Genomic DNA, 20,906 nt, shown 5'->3' on the forward strand with positions numbered 1-20,906 from the left:
GGGATCCAGATTGGTATGTTGCCTCCCTGGTGCCAGGGTCAGGGATATCTCTGATCGAGTACATAGCTTTCTGCAAGGGGAAGGAGAACAGCCAGAAGTCGTGGTCCATGTGGGAACCAATGATTTAGCTAGAAGTGGGGATGAGGTCCTGAAACAGGATTATCTGGAATTAGGTAGGAAGTTAAAAAACAGGACCTCCAAGGTAGTAATCTCTGGATTGCTGCCGGTGTCATGCGCTAGTGAGGGTAGAAATAGGAGGATGTGGAGGATGAATGCGTGGCTAAAGAGATGGTGCAGGGGGCAAGGGATAAGATTTCTGGATCATTGGGATCTCTTCTGGGGAAGGTCGGACCTGTACAAAAGGGACGGACTCCACTTGAACTGGAGGGGGACCAATGTGCTGGCAAACAGATTTGCTAGAGCTATGGGGGAAGGTTTAAACTAGTTTGGCAGGGGGGTGGGGAACAGAGTGTAAGAGCAGAGTCAAGGGACCATGGCCACCTAGATAAGAATAAAAACGATAACAAAGGTAGGATGGAGATTAGGGTAGAAGGTAGAAAAGAGAATGTATGTGAGGGTCATTCTCTGAAATGCATATATTTTAATGCAAGAAGCATAGTGAACAAGGTAAACGAGCTTAGAGCATGAACAGATACTTGGGGTCACGATATTGTGGCAATTAGTGAGTCCTGGCTACAAGAGGGGCAGGACTGGCAACTTAACCTTCCAGGATACATTTGTTTTAGATGTGATAGATCAGGGGGTAAAAAAGGGGGAGGAGTTGCTCTGCTTGTTAAGGAGGACATTACTGCCATGAGGTGGCAAGATGGTCTGGAGGGATCATCCAGTGAGACTGTTTAGGTGGAATTGAGGGGTGAAGGAGACATGAGGGTGCTAATAGGGGTGTATTACAGACCACCAAATGGTTCAAGAAAACTAGAGGAACAAATGTGTAGAGAGATAACGTATATGTGTGAGAATCATAAGGTAGTGATCATGGGAGATTTTAACTTCCCTCACATTGATTCGGATACCCATACAGTTAGAGGGCTGGATGAGCTAGAGTTCGTTAAATGTGTTCAAGATTGTTTTCTGAATCAATTAGTAGAAGAACCGACTCGGGACAGTGTAATACTGGATCTCCTGTTAGGGAACGAGCTAGGTCAGGTATCAGACATTAATGTTGGAGATCCAATTGGGTCTAGTGATAATAATTCTGTTAGTTTTAAGGTAGTTTTAGGGAGGAGCAAGGAGGGGCCTAAAGTTGAGGTTCTGGATTGGAGAAGAGCAAATTTCAAAGGAATAAGAAGGGATTTGGGGAGTATTGAGTGGGACAGGATATTTTCAGGTGAGGGTGTAAATGAGAAATGGAGGATATTCAAAAAAGGAAAGGCTGGAAGTCATAGGGAGGCTTGGTTTTCGAGGAATATTGGAAATTTGGTTAGGAGAAAAAGGGAGGTATACAAGAGGTATAAAGAACAGAGAGCTGACAATTTGAAGGAGGACTACAAGGAGTGTAGAAGGAACCTTAAGAAAGAAATTAGAAAGGCCAAAAAAAGGCACGAAGAGGCTTTGGCAGACAGAGTAAAAATAAATCCAGGATAAAATTGGACCCCTTGTAGATAGTGAGGGTAGGCTGAGTGAGAAGTCAGAGGAAATGGGGGAAATTTTGAATGATTTCTTTGTCTCGGTATTCACTAGGGAAAAAAATATTGAACCAGTTGAGGTAAAGAAAAATAGTGGGGAGGGGAGGTAATGAAGCATATAAGGATAACTGAGAAGGAAGTGATGGCTGTGTTGAAAAAGATAAAGGTGGATAAATCTCCGGGACTGGACAAAATATTCCCAAGGACACTCAGGGAGGCTAGTGGACAGATAGTGGGGCCATTAACAGAGGATATCACTGGCCACAGGGGTAGTGCCAAAGGATTGGAGAGTGGCGCATGTGGTTCCGCTGTTTAAGAAAGGGTCTAAATGTAAACCTGGGAATTATAGGCCCGTGAGTCTGACGTCTGTGGAGGGCAAGTTGATGGAAAGTGTTCTGAGGGATGGTATATATATTTGGAGGTACAGAATTGCTAGGTAGTAATCAGCATGGTTTTGTCAGGGGTAGATCATGCTTGACAAACCTGATTGAGTTTTTCGAGGGGGTTACAAAAAAGGTTGATGAAGGGAAAGCTGTGGATGTTGTCTATTTAGACTTTAGTAAAGCTTTTGAAGAAATTCCCCATAGGAGGTTAGGAAAAAAGGTGGAGGCATTAGGTATAAATGAGGAGGTAGTGAAATGGATTCAGCAATGGTTGGATGGGAGGTGTCAGAGAGTAGTGGTAGAAAATTGTTTGTCCAATTGGAGGCCGATGACTAGTGGAGTTCCTCAGGGATCGGTCCTCGGTCCACTATTGTTTGTTATATATATTAATGATCTGGAAGTAGGGGTGGAGAATTGGATAAGCAAGTTTGCGGATGATACAAAGATTGTGGTGTTGTGGACAGTGAGGAAGATTACCGAAGATTAAAAGGTGATTTAGGAAGGCTGGAGGTGTGGGCTGAGAAATGGCTGATGGAATTTAATACAGATAAGTGTGAGGTGTTACATTTTGGAAAGGCAAATCTAAATAGGTCATATGCATTGAATGGTAGGCTATTGAGATGTGCTGAGCAACAAAGGGATTTAGGAGTTGTGGTAAATAGTACCCTCAAGGTTGATACTCAGGTAGATGGTGTGGTGAAGAAGGCATTTGGAATGTTGGCCTTCATAAATCGGAGTATTGAATTCAAGAGTAGGGAGGTTATAATGAAATTGTACAAGGCATTGGTGAGGCCAAATTTGGAGTACTGTGTACAGTTTTGGTCACCAAATTATAGGAAAGATATAAACACAATAGAGAGAGTGCAGAGAAGGTTCACGAGAATGTTGACAGGATTTCAAGGTTTGAGTTACAGGGAAAGGTTGTGCAGACTGGGGCTTTTTTCTCTGGAGCGTAGAAGATTGAGAGGGGACTTGATAGAGGTGTTTAAGATTTTAAAAGGGACAGACAGAGTAAACATGGATAGGCTTTTTCAATTAAGAGTGGGGGAGATTCAAACTAGAGGGCATGGTTTAAGATTGAAGGGGGGAAATTATAAAGGGAACATGAGGGGAAATTTCTTTACGCAAAGGGTGGTAGGGATGTGGAATGAGCTTCTGGCAGACGTGGTTGAGGCGGGATCATTGGTTACATTTAAGGAAAGACTGGATAGTTACATGGATAGGAGAGGACTGGAGGGGAATGGACCGGGTGCTGGTCAGTGGGACTAGGAGGGTGGGGATTTGTTACGGCATGGACTAGTAGGGCCGAACTGGTCTGTTCTGTGCTGTAAGTGGTTATATGGTTATATGGATGGCAAGTCGGGTGGTGCTGAACACACACTTCTCCTTGTTGTAAGTGAGGTTCAGATCCGCGGCCGTCTGGAGGAATTTTTCCAGGTTAGAATCGTGGTCTTGCTGGTCACAGCCGCAGATACTGACGTTATCCAGATATGGGAATGTCACCTTCAGCTTGTGCCGGTCTACCGTGCAATCCATCTCCCGCTGGAAGATGGAGACTCCATTCTTGACCCAAAAAGGAGCCCGGTGGAACTGGAACAGTTGCCCATCTTCCTCATAGGGGGTGTAGGGCTTGTCCTTCGGGTGGATTGGGATTTGGTGATACGCCGACTTCAAGTCAATCGTGGAGAAAACCCGATAGCGGGCTATCTCATTGACCATGTCGGTGATCCTCGGCAGGGGTAGGCATCCAGCTGGGTGTACCAATGTCATCCAACACCATCCTTGGCTTAGTTCCCCCTTTGACCACCAGGACTTTGGCTCTCCAAGGGCTGTTACTGGGCTCTATAACGCCTTCCGCAAGGAGTCACCGCACCTCCGCCTTGATGAAGTTCCTGTCTGCAGTGCAATAGCACCTACTTCTGGCAGCAATTGGCTTGCAGCCTAGCGCAAAATGTGGAAAGAGCACCAGTGGGGTGATGCGCAATGTGGAGAGGCTGCAGGTGGCCAGGGCTGGTAGGTTAGCATGCTGGGCAATGTGAGTGGAGGTTGGGTCCCTCAAAGGCAAGGGTGACAGTCTGCAGGTGGCACTGGAAATCCAGGCCCAGGAGGAGTGGTGTGCAGAGTTTGGGCACCTGCAGAGGCCTGTAAGCCTGCAACCTACATAGGCCCAAAAGCCTGAGGCCTCCCGAGGTCCTAATGTCTGTGGCTTGCATCAGCCTGTTAGCCTGAGGCCTGCGCAGGCCCGTAAACCTGTGGCCTACGCTCCCATAAGCCTGTGGCCTACACCGGCCCAAAACAGCCTTTTATGCTCCAAAAAATCCTGTTTGTATCATCTCTTCTCATAACTCACACACTCAGGCAGCATCCTGGTAGGCTGGCCCCTTTCCGAATCCCGCACATCTTTCCGGTTCTCTACTTTCTCTAATCTGAAGGAAAATAAGTGAATGGAGATTATTTTTTAAAACTATTTCCTCTTGGTGTATCTTGATTTGAGTAAACAATGGAGAAATATTTGCCTGTGGAAAATTAGATCACATGAATGGCATCATGAAGAAAGCCTCTACTTCCTCAGGAGTTTGCGGAGGAGCTAGTGGAGTTGTTCAAGTGAACCGGTACAGACTTGAAGGGCCGACATGGCCTGTTTCCGTGCTGTAAACAGTTATATGGTTATTACCAGGAGCCTGAACCCTGTGTAAGTCTCCCCTCCCACCATTACATTGACCGAGCAGCGCTCGAAGTTACCAACAGTCTTATCCTTGATGGCGAGAGCGATCAAGCAGGTGGTGAGGTGGAACTTTAACCTTAGGGAGTGGGCTACGCTCGGATGAATGAAGCTCTCAGTGCTGCCACTGTCCAACAGGCACTTTGTTACCTGCCCTTTGACTTGCACATCCATCATCGAGCACCCAATATCGTGGGGGATGTCCCTGGTCAGCGTGTTGGCGGCCAGGACCATCTCGGAGTCGGAGTCTTCACTATCCAGAGGGATGGGGAGCGTCGATAGAGTTGGCTGGTCATCACCTGTGTTGACCATGTCGCTGTTGGTTGCTGGGTGCAGTGTGTGGCAGCTGATGGCACCCAGAGGCATGGGGAGTGTCGGTAGGGCGGCCTGGTCATAGCCCATGTTAACCACGTCATTCTTAACATTGTCAGGGGCCCTCCGTGTCGGGCGCTGTTTGGCCCAAGATGATGGCGGCAGTTGGGGAGCCGCTGTGTGGCTGTCCTCCTTCCCCAGCCGTGTCTGCAGTGCCAGGGGAAGTGACATCGTCATGGCCGGCGACAGTAACGATGTTACATCAGCCGGAAGTGACGTCACTCCATGAGCCGGAAGTGACATCGCTGTAGTTCTCAGGGAGCGGTACCAGCAAGGGCGGGGGCTGGTGCAGATGCTCGTGGCACAAGCTGTGCTGGTCGCTGTCAGGGCCGGATGTTGCGCGGTCGAAGTCGGCAAAGGGGGAAGTCATCGTGGGGACAATGGCACCACCCAACACGTACACATGGGGGGGGGGGGGTCCGTGGGGAAGGTAGGGAAATCATAGAGGGCCGCTGAGTTGCCGGCAGGTTTAGAGAGGCACACTTTTGCAAAGTGGCCTTTCTTGCTGCATCGGGAACAATACTGCTTCCTTGCTGGGCAGTTTTGGCGCAATCATCGATCTGGCCCACACAAGAACCCACAGTACTTACAGGGGCGCCGGGTGCCTGCCACAGTGGCGTTCTCCTACTCAGCTCGACCTGGGGCTGCAGCTGCAGTGTGAGAGGGCCATGAGGGAGCCTGGGGGAACCTGGAATCAAAGGTTTCGACATGCAGGGCTGCTGCTTCCAGGGTTTGGACCACTTCCACAGTCCTTGTTAGGGCATAGATGTTGTCTTCCAGCAGCCATAATGCATTTCATCACCAGTTAGACAAGGAGAGTGAAGAACAGGAGCAGGGTACTAGAAACATAGGGAAGAACTATTCTACAGGTTCAAGAGTCCTCCAGACCATACTGCTGTAGCCATACCATGAAGTGAGCCATCCATGATGGTGACTAGGCTGCAAAAATTTCAAAATGTTTAAGTAAAAGAATTAATTAAAACTGTTAAATAAAATTATGAAGAAGAAAACACTTAGCTGTACTTATTTTTTAATCCTATTACTTCACCCCATTTGAATGAAGAGGACAAAGTTTTATATTGCCAGCTGCTTTAAGGCTTAACAGACTGGTTGCAAAGTGCATCTAACTGCTCAGTTCAGTGAGTCTTGAGTTCCGACTCTGGACTGTGCTACGTCAATTAACTCAAAGCCTGAAGTACAGGAACTGAAGGCTTTTAATAGCTAGAGATGGTCAGATCTCTTGAGTTGCTGGCTCACACTGACCCGGACACAAACTGGGGGCAGGGTTGTGGTATGACAGACTTTATAGGAAATAAAGGGGAGGAGTCACGAGCCAGCTAGTAAAAGCAGGGTCGAACATATAAGATCAAGGTATTAACATACGCAAGTGGCTTCACCATATTCACCCCCTCTTTTTAAAAAGAAGTCCCGGTGGGGGTGTGGTGCAGTCAGGCACCCTCATAAATTCAGTCTGTCCAGCAGCCTCTTTTGGCATTGTGACTGACGTATCTCTGGTGTGTGCTGGCCCCCATCAGTTGCAGCTGCTCCTTCTCTATTGGACCAGCCAGGGTGCTTGGCTGAGCCAGGAAGTGGGGGGGTGGGGGTGGGCATGTGTGTACTGATTAGCGGGTTGGCCGAGGAGGTGAGAGTAGGGATCTGAGGCCTTGGAGAGCTGGGGGAGTACTTGACTGTTGTCTGAAGACAGGGGGGCGGGGTGGTGGTGGTCTAGGTGCTTCTGCACTTGCCAGGTCCTTTCATCCATCGGGGAATGCCACGTAGGCATTCTGAGGATTGGCATGAATCAGCTCGACTTTCTTGACTAGGGGGTCAGACTTATGGGTCCTTACATGTTTCACCAGTAGTACTGGCCCAGGGGACATCAGACAGGTAGGTAGGGTCAACCCTGATGCCGATCTCCTGGGGAATATAAAGAGTCTTTCATGGAATGTCTCATTGGTGGCCTTACACAGGAAGGGTCTGTGAGGACTTCTTGCCAGTGGGGACAGTAGTACTGCCTTCCAGGACATGCTGTTCTCCCCCTCCACCTGGCCATTCCCTTTGGGGTTTATAGCTAGTGGTACAGCTAGCAGCAATGCCCTTGGACAGCAGAAATTGGTGCACTCGTCACTCATGAAGGACGAACTCCTGTCACTGTGAACCTAGCAGGGGTATCTGAAAATATTGAACAGGTTGTTCAGAGCTTTTATGACAGTGGCTGTTGTCATGTCCAGCCAGGGGATGGCAAAAGGGGAACCGCAAATACTCATCAATGATTGTGATGAAGTACATGCACGTTGCAGTTCATGGGGGGTAGGAGTCCTTTGAAGTCCATACTTAGGCATTCAAAGGGGCGAGTAGCCTTAATCAGGTGTGACCTGTCTGCCTGGTAGAAGCACGAATTGCACTCCGCGCAGACCTGGCAGTTTTTAGTCAGCGTCCTGACATTGTCAAAGGAATAGGGAAGGTTAAGGGCCTTGATGAAATGAGAAAAACATGTGATCCCAGGGTGGCAGAGGCCATTGTGCAGCAACTGCAGTCGGTCCATCTGCTCACTGGCACAGATACAGGGCATCAGGAGGCTCGTTGAGCTTACCGCGCCAATACAGTATGTCGTAATTGTAGGTGGACAGCTCGATTCTCCACCTCCGGATTTTACCATTTTTGATTTTACCTCTCTGCTGGTTGTTAAACATGAAGACAACTGGCCATTGGTCAATCAGCAGGGTAAAATGCTTACCGATGAGGTAGTGCATCTATTGCCGTACCGCTTCAACGATGGCCTAAGCCTCTTTCTCAATGGAGGAGTGCAAGATCCCTGGGCCCTGGAGGGTGCACGAAAAAAACGCTACGGGCCTGCCCGCCTGGTTAAGTGTGGCAGCCAGAGCAAAGTCCAATTCATTGCTCTCCACCTGAAACTGGGTGGATTTGTGAGCTGTGTGCATCAAGGCCTTTGCAATGTCAGCTTTAATTCAGTTGAATGCCTCACAAGTTTCTGCCAACATGGGGAAAATGGTGGCCCTGATGAAGGGACGGGCCTTCTCTGCATAGCTTGGGAGCCATTGGGCATAGTAAGAAAAAAAACCCCCAGCACCTTTTTAGGGCCTTGAGGTAGTGAGGGAGGGGGGAGTTCTAACAGTGGGCACATGAGATCAGGGTCGGGGCTGATGACTCCATTCTCCACTACGCAGCCAAGTATAGCCAGGCAACATGTGCTGAAGACATACTTCCCTGTGTTATACGTCAGGTTAAGGAGCTTCGCAGTGTGGAGGAATTTCTGAAGGTTCCTGTCATGGTCCTGTTGGTCACACTGCAGATAGTAACATTGTTAAGGTATTGGAAGGTGGCCCACAACCTGTGTTCATCCACTGTCAGCCAGCAACTCAAGAGATGCTGTCCATCTTCAGTGAATAAAATTGATGCACGATCAACTAACCAAAAGTCTGAAGTACTGGAACTGATGGCTTTTATTAGCTAGATATGGACAGGATCTCATGAGTTGCTAGCTCACACTAACCCGGACTCAAACTGGGGACAGGGTTGTGGCATGATAGGGGAGGAGTCACGAGCCGGCCAGTGAGAGCAGAGTCGAACATATAAGGTCAAGTTATTTACATGCACAAGTGGTTTTACCGCAAGATAGTAAAAGTTTTTTTTATCATTATAAAAAATGGAAAAGGGTGGCTAAGTGAATGTAGGTTCCTTGGCAGACGAGAGGGGGGGAATTTATATCGGTTCAAGCAGAAATGGTCAAGGCACGAACAACTATTTTCTGCCGGTCTTTCTGGTGGAAGACACATCTAACATACCAAAGAAAGATATTAAGGATGTGATAGGAGGTGAGGACTTTGATACATCACTTCTGACTAAAGATTTAATGCAGAACTTGTGGGTCTCAAGATAGATAAATCTGCTGGTCCTGATGAAATTCCTTCCATGGTTCTAAAAGAATTAGCAGAAGTTATAGTGGAGGCATTTGTGATAGTTTACCAACATTCTCAGGATGATGAACAAGTTCTCGTAGATTGCAAGAGAGCAAATGACATGCCACTGTTTAAAAAAAGGATTTGAGCAAAGGTCAGGTAACCATTAGCCAGTTAGCTTATAGTCTGTAGTCAAGAAAGAAAGAAACGAGACATCTGAATAGAAATTGCTCCATCAGGCAGACACAGCATGGATTCAGGAAGGGAAAATCCTGTTTGACAAATTGGAATTATTTGAAGATACGATAAAATAATAGGTTGAGGAGAACAGGGGTAATGCAGTAGCTGTGGATTTCCAGGTGTTCGATAAGGTATCCATTAAATGAGGATGCATGAAGTTGGGCATCAAGTATAAGCATGGTTAGAAGATTGGTAAGACACTAGAAGGCAGAGAGTTGAGATGAATATGTTTCTCTGGTTGACAATGAGTGGTGAATGCAGTGCTGGGCCTGCAACTGTTCACAATGTACATTAACTATGTGGAAGAGGGGACTGAGTGCAGTGTATTTAAATTAGCTGATGACACTAATAGAGTGGAAGAGCAAATTAGGCAGAGGACACGGAAAGTCTATAGATAGATATAGATGGTTTCAGTGAAGGACAAAGGTCTGGTAGATGGTAGATTGAGTACAATGTTGGTAAATACAAGATCATCCACCTTGAAACATTTTTTTAATGGTGAAAGATTGCAGCCTTCTGTTGTACAGAAGAACATGGGAGTGTCAATGCATGAATCCCAAAGTTTGGTTTGCAGATGCAACCGGTGATCAAGAAGGCAAATGGAAAGTTGGCCACTACTCGGGGGATTGAATTTAAGAGCAGGGAGGTTCTGCTGCAACTTCACAGGGTATTGATGAGGACGCATCCGAAGACGAATGAGGGGATATACCCTGAAGACTTAGAATAGATTTTAGACAGAGATGTGGAAGAAGTGCTTCAACCAGTGTGTAGTGAATCTGGAATTCTCTGGCCAAGGAAGAATTTGTGGATGTGTTATTCAATATTTTTAGGACATGATTGAATAGATTTTTCCATAATAGGGGAATTAAGAATTATGGCAAAGAGGCAAGTAGATGGAGCTGTCCATGGCCAGATCAGCCATGATTTTATTGAATGGTGGATCAAACTCAATGGGCCCGAGAGCCTACTCCTGCTCCTATTTCTTATGTTCTTATATTCATTGCTGGAGCTAAGCATTTTGAGATTAATGTGGCAATTTGAGTATTCACTGTTATGTTCTTTTTAAGTTAAATCTGACCAAGGTCAATATGGTCTTCCATCTTCAAGCTGGGGCATTTTTATATTTTCCCTATTTTGATTTTTGAAGCAGGATCATATGGTTTTAAATGTGGATATTTCAAATGTTTAATCAGATAAATAGAAAATTATAATGAAGAATGAGAGGGAATGGTTTCATTCATCTGATTGCCACAAATATTGAAATTTCTCCACTACATTATAGAGGTACAGCAATGTGAGACTGCAACTAGAAGCAAAGTGCACTATTAGTTCCAGATTCATCTGAAACCAGGATATCAGTAGTGAAATTAGCTCTGTCCCCTTGATCCCAACACATAGTTATATTGATGCATTCCACTTTACCGTTTTCTTCACAATAGCTAGACTTTGCATTTTCATAAAGTGAGTTCATAAATATTGCTGTAAGTGCCTGCATATTTATGAATTAATTTGAAGGAGTAACTTACATGCTGAATTAGGTCTAACAGAAAAATAAAACTGTGAAGGATGATTGCTGTGGAGTTTGGATTGTTATATAAATTTTATAAATTATCTTCAAGCAGAAGTTGCCCCACGGGTCTTCTTGCTCCAGCTGTACACTAAACAGATTGAAACCAAAAGGCACATACCAATAGATTTGCAGTCACGTGGAAAACTCCAAGTTGTGATTTTTGTTTGCCTACCATTATTATATTGGCTTTGGTGTGAATTTATGAGAGATTTGTGCTCCTGTGTTTTGCAACAATTCGGTTATTTAAGGGATAAATTGTAGAAGGACAAGGAGTCAAGTTTGTTGCAAGAATCATTTGAGTACTCAAATCTGTCTATTTCATAAATGATTAAATTGTTCAAAGTTCAATAACCTGTGTGACGTGCTGTGGTAGCAGCAAGCAGACACAGGCTTTATTCTGCTAGAAGTCTGTACACACCAGTTTCAGCTGTGGTGGCTCCCAAGTGACTGACTCAGAGGGGTCGGCTCAGGCTTATATTCGGGTCAGCTGATTGACAGCCAGCCAGGTACAGTCAGCCTCTAGGTGGTCTTCCTGCAGGTACAGAGATTGCCCCTGCAGTAGGCTAGTGGTCGTACCACCACAACCTGTCAGTTATTGGTTCCACTACCTGTGTTCAAGGTGGCATACTGGGATGCGGGTCTCAATTGCATTAGAAACCTTCAATTGTCTTTAAGATCTGTGTATGGAGACACTGTTTAAAGACAGGGTTATATTTTAAGCTGATATCACCTCAAACCATGCATCTTGGCGCCTCACAGTTTGGTGGGCAGCAACCTCCTTTGAAGAAGACCGCAAAGCCCACCTCACTGACAAAAGGCAAAGGAGGAAAAACCCAACACCCAACCCCAACCAACCAATTTTCCCCTGCAGCCGCTGCAACCGTGTCTGCCTGTCCCGCATCGGACTTGTCAGCCACAAACGAGCCTGCAGCTGACGTGGACTTTTTACCCCCTCCATAAATCTTCGTCCACGAAGCCACGCCAAAGAAAGAATTTCAAGATGATACTCTTGGGGTTTCTTTCCCAAGCTTGTGGTAAAATGGGAAAGGACAGGATGATTAAGGAAAGGTGGCAATAAGAGAAGAAGAATTCCATTTCAGTGAATAGCCTTTTCTCAGGTATGAACCCCTACAGGGTAACAGCCATGACTATCTCAATCAGAGCAGCCTGTCATCTCACACCTTGTCGAAACCTCATAGATAAGAGTGAAAACGCCCATTGATTCATATATAGACTATTGCATATGGCAGGAACCATAAATTCTTACAATGGAAAATCATTTGAAACATCTATTAAAATGCCTTATTGTCCTGTGTGACTTCATTATGCTCACATCAGACACCAGAACCATACACATTATTAGTCAAATTAGCTGTAGCTTCAGCAAGTATAAACACTTAATGTAGTTTGGAGTGCATTTTTCCTTCAAAGCTTGGATCAATAAAGCCTATGACTTTGCTTTCGGCGGTATGTTGCATCTTGGCTGCCTTTTATATTTATATATTCAAGATTCCTTTATTATGTACTAATACATAAAATGTAATCATCTATAAAATTCATCAACTTTGTCCGGTCGTACAGCCACTCACAATGCCCAGCATCCTCAACAATGAGAAAGAGAAATGAGAGTCATTCTGGAGACACCTAGTGCTTGGGGATTCGCCTCCAGTGCTCCTTCAGCCTTTGTAGCTGTATGCACTTCTGTTCGATTCATTGCTGAAGTTGAGCTTCCAGATCCAAACCTCCAAAATCAGGAAGCTTTCAGCACCTGAGGCCCCTTCAGGAGCACTTCTTGCCCTTGGCACCTTTCAAATTCTGGTCTCATTACTTACTACCTATGAGCCACTCTTCAGCAGTCCACAGCATAGGGTGTCTTTTGGCCATCTGTTACCAAATGCTGCAGCCTGTCTGGGTCTTTCAGGTGGTCTGCTGCCATGATTACCCTCCCTGTAAGGTCATCTCTCAGAATTCTCAGCAGGAGGGGTGAGGTGTTCTCCCGCTTCTGGTGCCCTGCACTGGTACTCTAATCTTCCTGAGTTCGCCACCCCTCATGACCCACTGCCAACCATGAGTGTTGACATCTCATGGCTCCAAGGTGTTTAAAAATAAAACACCATTTTCCTCTTTAGCAGTCTGTATGTGGCTGTCAGCTTCACGGTGGTAGGATCCTGCAAAGGAGCACGTCCACAACAGCTACAGCCCTGCTGCTACAACATCTATGGTAGTGTCGCCATTTTCAGCTTTATTTCTACTCCTGCTCATTTCAAAACTCTCCTGTGCCACTCCTCTAAATAACCACATGCACTGCACAGGATAATATTTCAATGTTGAGCTTGATGAAGTGATGATATATCTTCAGGGATCCTCATTCATTGCCAGTATAGCAACATGGTTGCTAATATGGTTATGGTGCAGGGAGGTGGGGGGGCAACTAAAGCAGCATGTGGGGCAGGAAGAACAGGTGTTAAGTCAATGAGCAGGTATTAAAAAAAAGCTCTAGTGCTGTGATTGTTGGAGAACCTTATTAAAAAGCAGGGGAAAAAAATTTTAGAAGGGAAGGAAGTCTTGTTGAAAATTATTTTGCTTCTTTCTGCTTCCTCTTGCACTGTAGATGGACAGGAATGACAATTATTTTGCAATCGGCCTGCCAAATCTTCTCAGCTGCTTGATAATTGGACAGGACGTCTATCACCCAATTGAAGAAAGAAGAGTTTAACTCCAGACCTCATTTGCTGCATGAGGTCCTCTGTAGCAGTTGCTGAAACATGGAATGGTGTGACTCATTGACTGGGTATCGTGCTGCCTATCACCAGCAGGGACAAAGCCTCTCTTCCACAAGCTAGCCTTCAAAGGTGGCAGGTCCTCTTGAACTTCCTGCTTGCAGATTGAGCCTTGTGAATAGAGCTGTTGGCTTTCTGTTGTTCACAGTACACAGGCCGACTTCCCAGCATCATGGTGGAGCATCAGGTCAGACCACGAGTCAGGCCTGAGACCCCATTCTTTGACAGAAGATAAAGCTCTGTCCTCAGCTGACAAAAATTATCAGCATCATTCAAGAGGTGGAGCCACTGCACTGCATCAACAATGCTACTGCTTGTATCTGTCACTGGGATGTGGGGAGCAGCAAGATTGGCTGCACACAGGGGCCATGGACTGCAATCCTGATCCAATATGATCTGGCCCAGTGAACGCCTAGTCATCAGGGTGATGGAAGATGGCAGGTTACTTCCAGCATTTAAAGGAGGCTCAATCATAAATAATAAGATGAGCTAATAATTTGTACAATAAAGGACACAATTATTTGCACAGGAATGAAAATCAAACCCAGTATATGGATCAATAGATGGCATTGTATTTTAAGTTTTCTATGAATAGTAATGCATTTAGTTTTTTTGTCAAGCGTGCCCTTTATATACCAAAGGTAAAATTTTTACACACCTTGATGAAGGGGTCAAGCCTGAAATATCAGTTATGTATTTTTACCTTTGCTATATAAAGGGCACTGCTTGACCTCCTGAGTTTCTCCAGCATTTTGTGTTTTTTACTTCAGCTACAGTGTCTATAGAATTTTTTGTGTTTTTTTTGTTTGTGCTTTCTTTGTATTTTTTTGTTTTTTACTTCAACTACAGTGTCTACAGATTTTTTGTGGTTTTTTTGTTTTTTACTTCAGCTACAGTGTCTACAGATTTTTTTGTGTTTTTTATGTTTGTGTTTTTTTTGTTTCTTGTGTTTTTTACTTCAGCTACAGTGTCTACAGATTTTTTTTGTGTTTTATTTGTTTGTGTTTTTTTGTGTTTTTTACTTCAGCTACAGTGTCTACAGATTTTTTTTTGTCTGCTTCATTGCCACTTTGATGATTAGTTGATCAGTTATTACCATTCATCCAGTAATCTTCTTGCAGAAATAAATTATTTATAAAATCCAAAAGTATTAGTTGAGCTTTTTTGAGTCTCATTCCTGATATGTATGTAGTTGGAGGAATTTAAGGAATAAGGAGGTGAATCTAGTCAATTGTAGCAGAAGAAACCTGCTCCTGGAATGACCCACCTCAGTTGTAATTCCTCAGGGTGTTAATGGTTAACAATTCAGTGATGGTTTTGTCATTGAAAGAGTGCTTCAGTGCTTTGTTTGCAGTCAATGAACTATTCTGACAAAGGATCTTTGACCTGAAAGGGTAGCCCTTTTTCTGTTCCGCAGACATTAAATGACCTGCTGAGTGTTTCCAGCATTTTCTGTTAAACGTGAGAATTTCAATTGAGCTGAGGAAAAATTTGAAATAATAATTGGAGTTGGATAATAATGGTTTTGATTGTGAGGATAAAGTTCCAAATGTTGCAATTGTGTTCAACTGCGAGATTGCAAATGTTTTTGTTGTGAATGGTTACCATGCAGGATAATAGAGTTGGTGACAAAGACATAAATCTTAGGATACCAACCAAACAGGATCATTTCAGCCTTTCTAATATTTATCTGGAAGACATTTCTGGTCATCCAGTTTGAATGTCATATTTGGACAAGTTAGAGACAGTGAAGGTCTCAAAGAGTTGGAGGACATTTCAAGCTGGAAATGGACCACATCCACTCAGCAGTTACACAGCATCCACAGTTCTGAAATAGCAATAATTTCATCTGAGGCTACTGATGTCCAAATTGGGGATAGGAAGTAGACGATCAGCAAGAAAAGCAAGCATAGATCTAAGGAAACACCAGAGCAAATAATGTGAGCATGGGTAAGAGATCAATCATGGTACTCTCTGGCTCTAATTGGAAGGTAAGAAAAGAACATGGCAAATATCATGGGCAATGCTGGAAGGAGGAAGGTGTATCAATAGACTGGTGACAGATTAAGGACAGGCTGAGGTCAATGGCTCTTGTTACACTCATAAGGGTGATTTGGATTTGAGCTATTTCAGAACGGTGAATGCTGCAGAAACCTAACTGGTGGGGATCAGATAGCCATTATTTCTGGGATGTTGCTGTAGTTTGAAAGGACAGAAGAGCCATGGGACATGCAAGGGACTGCAGATGCTGGAATCGGGAGCAAAAGTCAATCTGCTGGAGGAACTCAGTGGGTCAAGCAATATCAGTGGGACAAAAATGAATTGTCAATGTATCAGAATAAATCCTTTTTCTCTTCTAATGCTGTTGGACCCATGAGTTCTTCCAGCAGTTTGACCTTTTCTCCAGAAGTGTCACTGGTAGCTTTATATCAGAAGAGATTGTATTTTGCCATTGTTTTGAGTTCCAAAGCTGTTTTCCATGTAAAGCTCACCTTCAATCGGACATCACTAAAAGAATATTTTCAGTTCAACAAATCTTTATTGTGGTTTTCTCTTACTTGGTAGAACATTCACATGCAACAGACAAATGCTTAAATGGCTCAGAACTGCCACTTGCCAGCAAGGAGCCCACTCACTTAAAGAGCACAAACCAGTACCGCAGACCACCATAGTGCTGCTCCATGACCTAGGAGATGGCCATGATGAACAAGTAGTCCTCATGGAAAGCCCTGGTTCATGGAGTACCAATGAGAGGCCACAAAAAACCATGAGCTAGTGTCTGAGTGCAGAGACACAGTAGATTGAGTTAGTGTTCCTGTGTTGAAAAGTTCAGCAAATAAAAATGAATGCAGGGAGCCAGTGATTTCCTTCAATTCGACTTGCAGCATGGTTTGCTCCATGTGAAAAATATAAATTGATAGCTGTGAAACCCACGTTTCATCCAGACATTCAATGCTTTCTATATGTTCTTTGCATATTCTGGGGGTTTGCTCTGGATACTTTAGTTTTCTCCCATCCCCCAAAGATGTGCTGTTTGTAGGATAATCTGTGCCTGCAAATGATCCTTTGAGTAGGTGGATTGTAAGAGAATCAGGAAGGAATTAATTGACATGTGAGAGAGAAAAGATTATGAGGAAAAAGTGGGTGTAGGGGGTTAAATTGATTGTTCTAAGAGCTTGGTATACTCAATGGGATGAGAAAATGTGAAATATATGAGATGAATTTGCAGTTGAGAAAAAAAGCTGGAAATATTCAAAATGTAAGGCAGCTTCTGCAGAAAAAAATAAATCTTTCATTAGACCATTCCTTTGGCAAAATTACATTTATCAGAAACAGTAATGCTTTTTACTGGATCAGCAGATATTGTCTGATTTTACACATTTTCCATTTTTATTTCGTATATCCTTGACCATTGAACCATCAGTAAGGCACAGTTGTGCTTTAAGTCAGAAATATAACAGTCACCAATATTTCAAGAGAAATGGGGAATAATATGACTGAGAAGTACACAACACAATGCTTTTGTGATAACTGTATTGTTTTAATTGGTCTCTTACGCCCGTTTGGGGAGAGAATTCTCCAAAAAAGTTCACAACCCAGGAGCAGGTTGGTTCACTGCCGGTTAAGGATGAGTATGGCTACTGTGAGGCTGGAAATTTCAAAGGTAATTGAGGCAGAGTTGAATATTATTCAGGAGATAGAGAGAATATGAGATTGTGGATCAGACTTGAGAAGCTCATGCGGTTATGCTTGATGGGATGTCACAGATGCTGATGGTCAGGAAGTCAGTGATGGATGGACTGTTATGGGAAATTGATGGAGTGGTTTCAGCAGTGTGGTTGCTGTTGATGAGTATGGATGAATAGTCAATTTGGGGTTTCAACATTCTGCTTCCCTGGCTTAGAGAACACTCATGGCTCCAATGGTTATGATCTATTAGAAAATCAGCAGTAACCTAAAAGAATTTTTGGCACATTCTTGTAAAGGAGGATCTATGGCATTATCCTGAAAATAGTTAGGGTGTTCCATCTCTTGCCCGGCCTGATATTTATTGTTCAATCAAAATCTCCTGAACAGATTATCTATCATATTCATGACAAGTTGCTATGCCAAAATCCACTGCTGCTCTCCTTCTCTGGACCTGTAACTCCACTTCCAAATTAATGCATTAGCTGTGAAAGAAAAAAAAAGATGCTCTGATACTGTGAAAAGTGTTGAATAAATGAAAACTATTCATGTAGATAATTGTTCTGTTTATCTGCCTTTAATCCAGATCCCTTGATAACCTTTCATCAGAAAAATCTATCAAAACAATATATGCACGAAGCAGATCTGGCCTCACTCCCATATTACAAACTTGTGTGCTTATTTTCAGTCATGAATCTTTGACAATCCACAGAAAAATGGTAATAAAGAATTCACAGAACACGGTAGAGAGATGGACTGCAGACAAGTATGTATCTGCAACATTCTTAATATACACATGTCTAATTGACCCCTGGGGCACCACTAACCTCAGAAGGGTACAGAATCCTTGGTCAAATTTATCAAAAAAGAGCAGAGATGGAGACCAGAGTTGCAGTCGTATGCACTAACAAGAAAATTCAAAAATGATTAGCATTTTCTTATTTCAATTAGAGTGACATGCATGCAAGTATAGTGACATGGTATTTCATTTGTTTTTTTTTAACAGATGAGTAACCTAACTCAAGAAGTGTCCCAGCTAGGCAAGGATCTACACAGTGTCATGCACCTCATGGAAAGTCTCTTGGCAGCACAAAGCAACTCACCTTTCTGGCCTCTTCAAGGTGGTCAGATGCCTTCTTCAGTGGACAACTTGAAAACAAGAAGGGATTGGACATCTTATCAGTCTTGTTTTCACATGCAAGGAGGGACAACACCTTGCACCAGGGGAAACCTATTGCAGAGCTCAAACACGGCAGCTAGATGGTCTTTGGATCCAGGAGACCAATGTTGTAATACCCAAGGAATAAGAATAACTGCACACAGAACAGTAGAAAATGATCATCACCACATCTTGTCTACACCAGCCAATTCTCACCAGTGCTACTCTCCCCAGAGTGATTCCCTGCCATCTGTAGGATGTGTATCTCCACATTCCGATGCCACATTAACCCCTCTTCAGTCCATTTCAGTAACCCTTTCATCTTCAAGTTCTTCTCCAGAAAAATCAAACCCATTGGTGTTTCCCTGTAAGTCTCGAGAGGGCAGCATCTCCAACCTGGGCCCAGTCAGTTCATCAGACCTTGGAAATTCACCAGAATCCTGGGAACTTGAAGGGATGATAGGTATCTCATTATCAAATATGGCAGCTTCACATGTGGAGGTTGTGACAGGTTCACACAAACTTAAGGATGAAAGTGCCATTGACATGTAAAGACAAGTAAATACTGATAAACATGGCTTACAGCTGCCAGTTATAATTATTTCACTATTGCATCAGTGCATTAATCTTCTGCATTCTCCTGATATTGCAGGGGTAACAAGAACAGAATAGAACTCTCGGGCAATACTGGAAATTGAACTTTATATGAAATAAACTGATCAATATATAACAGATCAATCTTCACTTGAGAAACGATGAGAAAATAGTTTTCTGGAGCATGCTTATGAATCCATGACTTTGAGCTCAAACCTCATTTGCTTGCCTGGCCTGCAAACTCTTAAGGAAATCCAAGACCCTTGCAACTCCAGGACAGCTGGAAATCAAGAGCAAAGGAATACAAATGGCTTTTTGTAGCAGAGGTAATTCTTCCACAAAGCAAAAGATTTTGTTTAAAGTCTCTGCTGAAATGTCCCAGATGGATCTGAATTAGATGGTTGACTCTGGGAGGTCGGCTGTCCTGCTGGTTCATTTTACTGCACTGCTGAGGCACAGGGACAATTATCACTGCATGCTGTCTCCTAGACAATCAGTCAACTGCAGCTGGCAGCAGAAGGTTAGCTGCTGCGCATTGTATCATGTAAATCAATTTGTTCAATTATTTATCAAAAAAATAACTATTTTTATACATTTGGTATGGAAACTGTATTTATGTCAGATGTTTATAATGACAACTTTTTGTGGCAAAGCTACATTACAAAAATCCTATTTATGATGTTAGCTCAAAAATAATTGGATTAAAAGGTTATTTAAGGCACTGTAGTTAAAACAATAAGTAAGATTAGATTATTTAGAATGGATTGCATGCTATCAAATATGAATGTATCTGCAGTGATCAATTATAATAACTAAAACTAATTGAGAATAATACTTATTTATTATTTATATTTCAATAAATCATTGTTGGGAATGTCAATAACAAATTGTGTAATCCCAGAAATAGGTGCAATAATATAAAAAGGTTCACCAACTTTAAAGTTAATTCATGTTCTTTTAGATTCTTACGATTTAATAAAAGGAACTTGATAACTTTGTATGAAGTCTCACACAAGTGTTTTGTACTTGGGGAACATTATTACAATATAATTGTTTATATTAATAATGAATATTTACCCAATCATTTTTGGCAACCCAATGAAGGAAGTATATATGGAAGTACTTACCTTGAATTACATTCACACTCTTTCATCCTCCAAAGTCAAGAGGGTCACTATTTTCAATAGGATTGTTCAGTTTATTTGCGGCAGAGAGCTTCTGTTTAGGGAAACTGCCATCATGATTATTCAGAGACCACAACTCCAGTTTGGAAAATACATAGCAATCAAAATCAATCACTCCTCAAAACAGGTGGTCATGTGCACTGCAAGCACCTGGGTATGAATCAAATGAAATTATTGCTGGAAACTCATTATTCTATTCAGACATTTACCTTTGACACGTATTATTCGCAGCTCTCTTTGTTGCAGAGCGTTTACTGATCTTGCCAGTTGACAAAGCACGGTATGCTTACTGTATACCTTTATTATTTTCTATTCACCTCTGCAATAAACATGCACATATTAATCATACTATTTATGTTTTATCTACTTGGAACTGAAAAACATTAATCAGAATATTTTCTCAACAGAGGAGTGTGAAAAAGTTCCAAGAAATTATCTAGTGAAATCACTAACAACCAGTTGGCAGGTTCGAGATGCAATTAAAAGGCTGTTGGAAGATTAGCCTTGATCGAAACAAGTTTGAAGAGCACAGAGGTAAATGTTTTGTTACTATTGTATAGTGCTTTCGTTAGGCATCAGTGAACAGTTTAAGGCAGTGCATCTTAATTGGCATTAAAGAAAATTATGATGATTGAATGAGGATATGCCA

The 20,906-nt window shown here is 43.2% G+C and overlaps 1 protein-coding gene across 14 annotated transcripts in view; it reads left to right on the forward strand.

Annotated features, from left to right (window-relative positions):
- kcnh8 (potassium voltage-gated channel, subfamily H (eag-related), member 8) overlaps positions 1–19,579 on the forward strand; it is a 340,322-nt gene extending 320,743 nt beyond the window's left edge. For 5 of the 14 annotated variants that reach the window (XM_069913153.1, XM_069913150.1, XM_069913165.1 and 2 more), the window contains one exon: positions 18,327–19,552. In XM_069913153.1, the coding sequence (XP_069769254.1) occupies positions 18,327–19,031 (705 nt within the window). In that variant the 3' untranslated portion in view covers positions 19,032–19,552. Of the gene's footprint in view, positions 1–18,326 lie in introns of all 14 variants that reach the window. The other 9 variants (XM_069913183.1, XM_069913177.1, XM_069913167.1 and 6 more) reach the window with 3 other exon arrangements.
- Positions 19,580–20,906: the final 1,327 nt, after the last annotated feature.

This window comes from Narcine bancroftii, chromosome 1 (genome assembly GCF_036971445.1).
Source record: "Narcine bancroftii isolate sNarBan1 chromosome 1, sNarBan1.hap1, whole genome shotgun sequence".
NCBI lineage: Eukaryota > Metazoa > Chordata > Chondrichthyes > Torpediniformes > Narcinidae > Narcine > Narcine bancroftii.